Consider the following 10,178-nt stretch of genomic DNA (forward strand, 5'->3'; position numbering starts at 1 on the left):
GAACCGCTTGGCCCAATTCCCGCGAGCCCCCCCCCCCCCCCCGCGTCCCAGGGGAGGACCCAGCGTCCTGGGCGCCGCGGCGGCCGTCTTGGTCGGGTGGGTACTCAGCAGCTGAGAAAACCTTGCTGAGCTGAGCGGGCGCCTGGCCTTTCCTGCTGGTTCGACACCTGACCCCTCCCCCAGGGATTATGTACACGCATCGTTGGGCTTCATGGAGGTGGAAAGGGGGGCAAAGGAAGGTTTGGGGGGCACGTCCGGCTTTAGCGAGGGCGTGCGCTTCAGCCCCGCCCGGGTCAGTGAGTTGTAGGCGTTGAGGCTGGGCTGCCTCGAAACAGTCACGGCCTGGCCCGAGGGCTGCGAGCTGTGCACCTGGATGGAGTCCACCCTCTGCGGGGCGGGGGGTGGGTTGTCTCCCCGGCCAAAGCTCTGGTTTCTGGAGAGGTGGGAGGAATTGGAGGAGTTAGTATTGTTTCTTTTGAGCGTGGCGGCCTGGTGGCTTCTCGTGAGCGAGTTCGTGGGGTAGCTCCTCTTATAATCAAGCCCGTAGGACGAGGAGTGGTGCATCTCCAGCCGCTTGCTCAGGCCGTTCTGAGACAGGGAGGCTCCGGGAGGACCCAGGGAGGCCTCCCGCTGGGGGACTTTTGGGGGCAGGCTGTCCAGGTTCTCCACCAGGTTCACCCCATGGTTGGGACTCTTGCTGCTGAGATGTTCCTTGATGGTCTTATATTCCAGGGTGGCCGCCTGGTCCTCCAGCGCCAACTGGGCCACCTCGCTCATTTTGGGCTGGTCCACGTATTCGTGCTGGTAGCCCTGCTGCGTAATGGGCAGCACGACCACGCTGGGGATGTGGCTGGGGGAGGCCCGCAGGGGCAGGTCGGTGGGGATCACGGGGGAGCCCATGGGGGGCATGTCCTTGGTGCAGGCGTTGATGAGGTTCTGGTTCCTTTCCCACTCGCGGCTGCCGCGGTTGGGCTTGCGTTTCTGCTGCAGCGTCGGTGTGGACTCTGGGGTAGGCAGGGCGGCCAGGTCCAGGTGGTGCTGGTCAGCCTTGATGAGCATCTTAGCGGTGTTGCTGGGAGTGGCGAGCTTGCCGTTGTGCATGAGTGGCGTGAGGATGGCCTCCGGCTTGGGGTCTTTGGACTGGGTGTCCCCAAAGAGGCCGCTGAGCTTGGTGACGCTGCTCATGGAGCCGCGGCGCGAGTGGGTGAGCTCCTTCTCCTTGCGCTGCACGGAGGACACGTCTTTGCGACGGTGATCGCAGACGCAGTAGACGATGATGCCCGAGAAGACGGCTCCCATTACGAAAGCCAGAATGACCGCAATGGCCAGGAGGGTGACAGGAACGAGCTGGTCGTGGCCTTTGAGATAACTCTCTCGAATCACTCCTGCAAAATACATCGCATATGGTGTTAAGAAATGAAAGCAGACCGTGAGGCTTATTTTTGTTTGGCATGCACCCAGTTAATTAATAACAGTAATAAGTGACAATAGCACCTCTGCAGAACTTGTCTTCAAGACACCGTTTGCCAAACGTTAACTAATTAATCCTCCCCGCCCCACCCCGAAGTATGTAAATAGCCTTCAATTGTTGCCCTCTTTGTGTTCTGAAAAAAGTGTTTTCCTCCTATTTTCAAGTACAGGCTCTTTCTACTTTGCTTCACTCCGTGGAATATGGAAGTTTTTCCTTTCCAAAATTTATCCTTCTTTCCCTCTCATCTCTCTTCAATCTTCCCGGTCCTAAAACCGCGAGATATTTTGAGTCTGGGGGAATAGGCAACAATTTTATGCATGTTAAATGAACAAATTGCACACCACTCCAGGCTTCCAGGGACTTAGCTGATGACTTCCTGTGGGCAACATGGCCTCTATCAGGAGAAAAGCTGGTTAGCATTTCAACCAACTGGGGGAAAGACAGGGTGTATCATTTATCGTGTAAGAGAATAGCTAAAGCACACAGACTACAAATGTTTATGCTGATTTTGCATCACCTCTACCAAGGGAAAAAAAAACCCGTGCACACTCAATTTCAGATAAATATGCTAAATGTTTGAATGAAGCTCTTCCCTTACTTGAGCTGAAAGAATATTTAGAAAAAGAGACCATTTGGGCTCCTGTAGTGAGTTTGAGAAGTGTCAGGTATCATTATTACAGCTAGAGTTTGCTGTCACGGTGAAATTCTTCAGCAGAGCTAATCTCTTCAATTTAATAAAAATTACGTGGCTCTACCTGTCAATAATCTTACACTACATTAACCAAGATGCTGTGTTTCTGAAGAAAGTGGCTTTCCCTGTTTCTGCTTAATTAGCCACCAAGCTGAGAGACTCTAATCAAATGCAAACACTGAAGCTTTTATTTTTTAATACCAAGTGAGAATACACATCACAATTGTCAGATCTTAAGTGCTTGATGCAGTAGCTAAAAAAATAAAATCTCAAATACCTCAATTCCTGCCTCTGGAGAGTGAAAGAACATGAATACATTAGAGGCTCTGCATGGGCTGAGGAAATGTAAACATTGTTCCTATTATGGAAATGATAGTAAGACAGAAAATGTACCTTCTCTGGTCTCAGGAGACACATTTTTCATCGACTAAATCAACTTTCTGGAATATGTTTAATGTGTTTTACTGGCAGATATCAGTGGCATAGAATTAGAATGAAATAAAATAAAAATCTCTATCCCTTCCCAAACCCACAACACACAGCCCTTACACTTCTGCTGAAATGCTTTGTGTGTCACAGCTGAGACCTTGAAGAAATGCAGCTTTGTCACGGAGTTTTTCTGCTAAAATATTTTGATTGGTGAAGCAGTGGTTTTAAATTTCAGAAACCTTAGCCTGAAGAAGAAAACGTTGAAAACGTTCTCTTTTTTCTTTGTGAACTCTCCTCCTCCCCCCAATTGTGACATCACAGTTGGTTGCTGTGGAAATGATTGTCCCGTGACAAAGGATTGTGATTTCAGGTGGGGGGATGAATAGAAGCAGCAAATATCTCTTGAGAAATAAAGATTCTGTGCTTAAACAAATGCCCTTGGTAGTGAGGGGCAGGGGAGGTAATTCACCCCAGGGAAAAGATAGTAAGACACTGAATAATTTCCATATGTGACACTTGTCAAATATTTCAAGATTTATCTTCATGAACTTTTAAGGGGTAGAAACTGAGAAGCAAAAACGAGCAGGAAATTCAGCTGCAACTCACACCTTATGTGTTGTGGAGCTCCCCAAACAGTGGGGTGTCTTGTATCCAAATATGTTTTAATACCTAGTCACCAAGGAACTGTGCTAATGAGAATTTCCTCCTTAAATTTGCATTTCCTTGTTGTAATGCTAAAATAGCAATTGATTTTCTTTCAATTTTGCTTTTGAGTGGGTTTCTACTGAACATCATTTGTAACCACCTACGTATGATGGCACAAAAAATGTACACCTGTGAATAAAATGGGTTTAATTTTGCTTACTGACTTGGTGATGTCACTGATGCGGGGTACTACATTTTTTCATAGCAAGTGGGTATTTCGTGGGTCCCTTCCAGCCAACTGTATTTATGGGGGCTGAACCTCCCCAGTAGATTCGTACTTGTGATAGGTAGTTATCTACAATTGACTTTGGGATTTTACAATTTAAATTACCATCTCAACTTAAGAGAACCATAGAAAGCACGAGGCTAGAGCAATCCATTTGTTTCATTTATTGTTTAATTGGGAAAACTCCAAAATTTTAAAGTTTATCCATTGCTTCTTTACTTTTAGCTCCCAAATAATTTTCTTTCATGTCTGAAGGTCCTTAACTGTCTTAGTCTCATGGACCCCACTCGCTCTTTCACTGGGAAAAACTCTTTTAGTGGATGATATTTGAGTTCAGGTTTCTGGTTGGTAACAAATCAAGCAGGGTCTGACCTTTGAGAAAAATAGTGTCTCAGATGGCTTTCTCTGGCTCATTTTGTTATGTAAATAGTGTCCTTAAAAACCTTTCTGCATATACATCCCTCTTGCATATAGCTGATTCACTTTGTTATAAAGCAGAAAATAACACACCATTGTAAAGCAGTTATACTCCAATAAAGATGTTAAAAAAAACCAACCAACCAACCAAACAAAAAACCTTTCTGCATTTCTTCGGCTTTGTGGTATCTACCCTGAAGCAGGTGGCTTCCCTTATCCACCTGTGCACATTCAGAAACCCCATGTCCAAAGTTAGAAACAGATCAGAGATTAAGTTGAAAGTAAAGTCAAGAAGATAAGACGTTAAAAGTTATTTTGGGGGTACTTCTCTGGTGGTCCAGCGGTAGAGAATCCGCCTTCCAATGCATGGGACGCGGGTTCGATCCCAGGTCGGGGAACTAAGATCCCACATGCTGCTGGGCAACTGGGCCACGCGCCACAGCTACTGAGCTCGCGCACCACAACGGAATGCCGCAACTAAGACCCGACGCAGCCAAAAAAAAAAAAATATATATATATATATATATATTATTATTTTTTAAAGTTATTTTTGGAAAATGCCTTCCAAACTTAAAGCTTTCTACTTATATCATGAAAAAGGGCAAATGATTAAATCAACTTTTTGCCAATGGTCACTGCGCAGGATTGAACACACCAGACTTGTCAGTGAGGTCGGGGGTAGTGCAACACTAGAGCTCTCCAAAGGCCTGGAGTTTTAAGCTCCCATTTACTGCTGGGTGACCTTTGGGCAAATGACTTAATGTCTCTGGGCCTCAGTTTTTCCCATCTGTAATGTGGGGTTAACACACTTAATGCCTTACTGTGTAGTTACAAGAATCAGTTTAAATAATGATTAAGAAAGAGCTTAAGTGCTGTAGTTTGCTGGACAAATCTAAAGGTCAGAGGAAGCCACAAAAGAGAAATGGTGGGTTAGTAGTGCACCGAGGGCTTAAGAGTAACAGTCATAGCTTCGCCTTTAGAATCCATTTGCTATAGGTCTCCCAGGGGAGGGATGGACCTGTTTTTTCCAGCTCCAAACCTTCGGCTGTCCAAATGTTGCCAAAGGGTTGCCAAAGGTCGATGAGGCAACATCAGGGAACATGTACCTCTGTTTCAGGACTGCCTATAGGTCCTGAGTTTTGAAATAAGTAAAACAACAATAGTGGGAAATGTTGAGCAAAACACAGTGATTATAGACTCCTAGTGGAGGAGTAATAATCCTGCAGTCAGCTCCTTGAGGGCAGGGACCATATTCCCGCCCCCGGTACGCGGGCCTCTCACTGTTGTGGCCTCTCCCGTTGTGGAGCACAGGCTCCGGACGCGCAGGCTCAGCGGCCATGGCTCACCGGCCCAGCCGCTCCGCAGCATGTGGGATCTTCCCGGACCGGGGCACGAACCCGTGTCCCCTGCATCGGCAGGCGGACTCTCAACCACTGCGCCACCAGGGAAGCCCAGGGACCATATTTTATATGCATTTATAATCCTAACCATCCCCAGGGCTCTTAGGTCGGACTGTTAATAAGTGATTATTAAAGAAATGGGTTTGCAGTACATTGTAGAGACATTTTAAAAATGGACTTCTAAATTTGGTGGGTCATCATTGGAGTGACTGTATAACCTTGCTTCTGAAATCACAGAAACATATGTCTCATACAACAGAATATAATCATACTAACATCCATTAGGCAAAAGAATCTATAAAGGTGCTCAGTATGTATTCAAAATAATAATAGGATAAACTGTTTTTTAAAAATGAAAAGACATTTTGTTCTGGGATAATTCCACAAGAGAGGGTGAGGGTAAATGGGTTATTTGTAACAACTGAGTGCTCTAGCAGAATTGACTAATTCAAAACAAATGCATCTTTACAAAGGGCACACAGGGCTGGAGCTGGAGAAGCATCATTGCTTCAGGTGCTGCAATGAAACCCTGGGGAAGTGGAGGGCCTTTGTAGGGTGGTATACTCCCTCCCCAGGTTCCCCCACTGTAGAGGGGGGAAGTTGGCTCCACCCTGGGCCGTTGAAATGCCTTCCTCCACCAACCCCTGGGCCTTCTGCTGTCACCAATTGAAAATGGGGCATTAGTAATGAAAACAGTATCTGAAAAACCCTTTGCATTGATTAATTAACCGCCAGCTATTTCTCACCAGTCATGAGGTGCTAAATGGTTATTCTTTCCACCTTCCTATTGCAAGAAGCAAGACACACAATGGCTTAGAGATTTCTCTGAAATCATGCCTTAAATTGGCAGAACCGAGAAAGAATAGAATCTCCACTTTTTTTTTTTTCTGAGGTGAGTTTTCAGATGCTGCTAGAAGGAGGTCTCAGAGGGGCAGTTTGAAGCTCTTTAGAGGCTGAAGCAATGAAAAGATTACGAACAACCACGCCCTCCAGGCCCTAAAATATGTAATTCAAAATAAGAACAATTATAAACTGCAAAATAGGAGGAAACCCAACACAGTTCTGATTTTTCCTACCATGACTATATCAATGCACTCTGAAATTTCACACATCAAATTCTTTATTTAAATAATGGTTTTTGGTAGCTTGCCGGTACTCTGCTGTTGTCTTTAGTCTGCACAGGGAGCCCAGCGCCAGGCTTTGGGACAACATACCTCAGAAAAGATGCTCTCCTAACTCAGGGCTCGATGGTGATGTTCTTGGTGCCTTGACTGTCACTCTCCTGGACTAATAAGGTTTTGGTTGCAAGCATCTTGCAGCAAACATTTACTAAGCACAGATGAAAGTACTGTGCTGGGTTTTGGGGAGACAAAGGTGAAGGAGGCACAAACCCTGTGATCCAGTCGGGGAGAAGGTAGGTGCGCACACATCAACTACATCCAAAGTGCGGAAGCGTCATGAGATGCATTGCTTCTACCTAATATGGATGGGCAAAGGCTTTACGTAGGAGGTGACATTTGAGCTAAGTCTTAAGGGTGCATAGGATGTCAGCTCAAGTGGAGACAGCAACAAGAACCAAGGCATGGAGGGGAGGAAAGTGAAGGCTGTGTTCAGTAATGGCCAGTGGTCCAGCTTCCTTCTAGTCTCTTAGCTGTAGACACCAGCCTCTCCGCTGCATTCGCACTTGCTTCTGGGCTTTCACACAGGCTGTCCCCTCTGCCTGGAATATCCCTACTTACCTCCCATCCCACTGACGTCCTCCTTGAGGTCTCAGCTTGCATGAGGAAGCCTTCTCCAACTCCCTCAAGCCAGGTTAGCTCTCCCTTCTATAAAAGTGCCCCCAGAGCTCTGCACCTCTCGATCCTAAAATCATCACTCTAATGAGACCTGCTCTCTGTTTGATTTTTACACCTGAACTGCTCCAGACAGCTCCATGAAGGAGAGATTTCCTGCTGAATCCCCGGGCATAAAGGTGCTCAGTAAATAGCTGTTAAATAAATAGTAAATGAATGCACGAATGAATGAGACTTGCAGGGGAAAAATAGGAGTGAGTGCTAAACACCATTTGGAAGCAGGCGGTGAAAAGCCATGAAAGTCTGAAAAAGATACTTAAAAGACATGTCAGTTTTGGAAGGAAAGTTATTGGTTCATTTACCTGTCATTTCAATGGTCTTCTTGCTTGAGAAAGCTGACCATCGAGTCAGAGCGGGGTTCAGCTTACTCTGTTTCACATTGAATCCATTATTGAAAAAAATACAGGCTCCAAAGAGTCAGTACCTTTGCATCAAAAGCACAGCCAGTCTACTTGAACTTATTATTACTGTTATTAAAATTAAGACTCTGTCTTCAACTGTACTTATCCCCTGCATCATACAGACATACCTGGGAGATGTTATCTGTCCTATGAAAAAATGAAGCCAAACAAAGAAAAATACATGAAATCTATTGCACCTATTAAAGTAAGTCCCAAGGAAGAGCCCTACCCATCCCCATCCTAGTTACCTTGCTGAGTACGTGAGGCCTTAGGCAGCCAGTACCTTGAAATGGTTAAGTGCACGCTTTCCTCTCTCACCCCTCCCTGTTCACTGGACTGCCTGTTTCAGAGCTGCTGTGATATGATGGATGTGTCTGTCGCCATAGTGAAGTGATTAATAGGCATCTGTGTAAAGCGGACCTGGTGACCACAAAGACAACAAAGCCCCTCTGTGTCCTTTAGAGAAATACGCAAAGGCAAAAACGAGGATGGACATTTCCTCCATCGTGGAGCCAGAGCGGGGTTCGTGTTGGGTCTGAGAGCTAAGAAGGATGGCAAAATACCAAGAAAAGCCCTGGAGTGGGATGCCCTAAAAATAGACTCTTGATTCTGCTTTGTAGTAAGACAAGCCTGTAATTCCCTTGAAATCCTCATAACAACTTGGGTGGATGGAATGTAACAACCCAATCTTTCTTGTTTGAAAATCTTATTGCAACAAAATGCCAGCCTCACAGTCCTGCAAGGCAGTATGAATGAATGAACGAGTCACGGGCCAAGCATCACCCTGCTAACCACAGAGGGCCTGCTGTAATCCCTCTTAAAGAGAGAAAAAAACAAATAGGGGGAAAACCCTAACTGGAGACAATTTATCCTCAAAGCCACACCCCAGCCCACAGAGATGACCACACGGAAAGTGCGGTGGGAGCTCTCTGTGGTTATCTCGGCAGGAAGCAGCGTTCTCCTTGTCTTACTGCATAATGCGAACCAGATGGCTTAGAAATAAACGGAACTGCCAGCAGCCCGTGGAAATGGACTCAGAGTTTATAACTCAAACTTTCCTTTTTCTTTTACTTTCAGTTTTTTTTCTTTTTGTTTGTTTGTTTTTTTTCTCTTGGCAGGCTGAAGATTAGGTGCCGGGAGGGGCCATGGTCTTCAAGATGTATCAAGTTAATGACTGACCATGCCAAAGTAGAGGCAGCTTCCTGGCTGTTTAATATCCTCAGTTCAGAAGCTATTTTAAAACTCACAAATTGAAATAATAACTGACTGTGGTTGTCTGCAGATGAATCCACTTCCAGTTCTATCACCTTTGAAATGGATACATTTTTACGTGTTGTTGGGATGCCATCACAAGAGGGAAGGGGAGAAAGGAGCATAAAACTTCATTTTCCCCTCTGTGGCAGTGGGAGTTCTGGGTTCCCTGTTCCTCCTCCGCTCCACTGTTTTTAGACTCGGCACTGCCAGGGGCAGTGCTACACCCAGAGTGGAGGTTGAGGTCTAGACTGGGGGTCATGATGAGATCATTTTTAAAAAGCCATGCTCTGGAATGTTGATCTGTGGTTCCATGTGTTAGGACTGTCACTGTCTTTGTAAAGGTAATGACTATTTCAGATGGGCAAAGTTGTAAGCAGAATTTGCATGGTTTATCTTCCTTCCTTTTGAGGTTTTCTTTCTAATAAGGCTAGAAACCCAACATCTAAATAGGTTTTGAAACCAGACAAAGCATTTGTTTTCCAGCTTCCTGGTCCCATCTTCCTTTGCTCTCTTAAGAGGCATCAAAGCTACAAAATAGGAAAGTGGATCTCCTTATAAAATTGTGAAATTCAGATGATTCTTTGGATTATTTGCAGTGCTTTGATTTTGTTTTTCTTTGCCAAATGAAGATAAAACAAATATGAGGAAATCGTTTTGTTTGAATACTCCTAAAACTTAAACATGCTGGAAATATAGTTCTTGGGATCTGGGTTGTAGATGGGGCTGGGTATTATTGGTTAAGAACATAAATATTGAGGTCATAAAGACCTGGGTTTAAGTCTTGGATCTATAAGTAACTAGCTGTGTGATCTTGGGCATTGTGCAGGACACATGTTAATGCTCAATTAATAATGTAAGGAGAGTGTTTCTAGAATTTCTGACAAGTTACCTGCCTTCTGCATGGTCCCAGATAGGCTATTTTGATGGAACACTTTGGTTGGGTACAAGTGTATTAGCCAAGAATGGAGAAATAAGGATTTAAAAATACAACAAAATCTTGGAAAGTGACCTTAAATAAGATAGCCCATACAGCTTGGAAGATGTCCTAAATCAGTATTACTCAGCATCAGCATCACCAGGAACTTGTTAGAAATACAAATCCTTGGGTCCTCTTTGGACCTTCTGAATCTGAATCTCTGGAGACTGGGTTCAGAAATCTATGTGTTTTGTTTTTTTTGTTTTTTTTTTTGGGCGGTACGCGGGCCTCTCACTGTTGTGGCCTCTCCCGTTGCGGAGCACAGGCTCCGGCCGCGCCGGCACAGCGGCCACGGCTCACGGGCCCAGCCGCTCCGCGGCACGTGGGATCCTCCCGGACCGGGGTACGAACCCGT

At 45.4% G+C, this 10,178-nt stretch overlaps 1 protein-coding gene across 4 annotated transcripts in view; it reads right to left on the minus strand.

The window, feature by feature from the left end:
- Positions 1-22: 22 nt before the first annotated feature.
- The window catches only part of SEMA6A (semaphorin 6A), a 125,680-nt gene continuing 115,524 nt past the window's right edge, over positions 23-10,178 (minus strand). For 3 of the 4 annotated variants that reach the window (XM_007126482.4, XM_007126481.4, XM_007126480.4), the window contains one exon: positions 23-1,385. In XM_007126482.4, the coding sequence (XP_007126544.1) occupies positions 187-1,385 (1,199 nt within the window). In that variant the 3' untranslated portion in view covers positions 23-186. Of the gene's footprint in view, positions 1,386-7,871; positions 8,014-10,178 lie in introns of those variants that run through there. The other variant, XM_028493152.2, reaches the window with a different exon arrangement.

The sequence above is a fragment of the Physeter macrocephalus genome, chromosome 8 (genome assembly GCF_002837175.3).
Source record: "Physeter macrocephalus isolate SW-GA chromosome 8, ASM283717v5, whole genome shotgun sequence".
Classification (NCBI taxonomy): Eukaryota; Metazoa; Chordata; class Mammalia; order Artiodactyla; family Physeteridae; genus Physeter; species Physeter macrocephalus.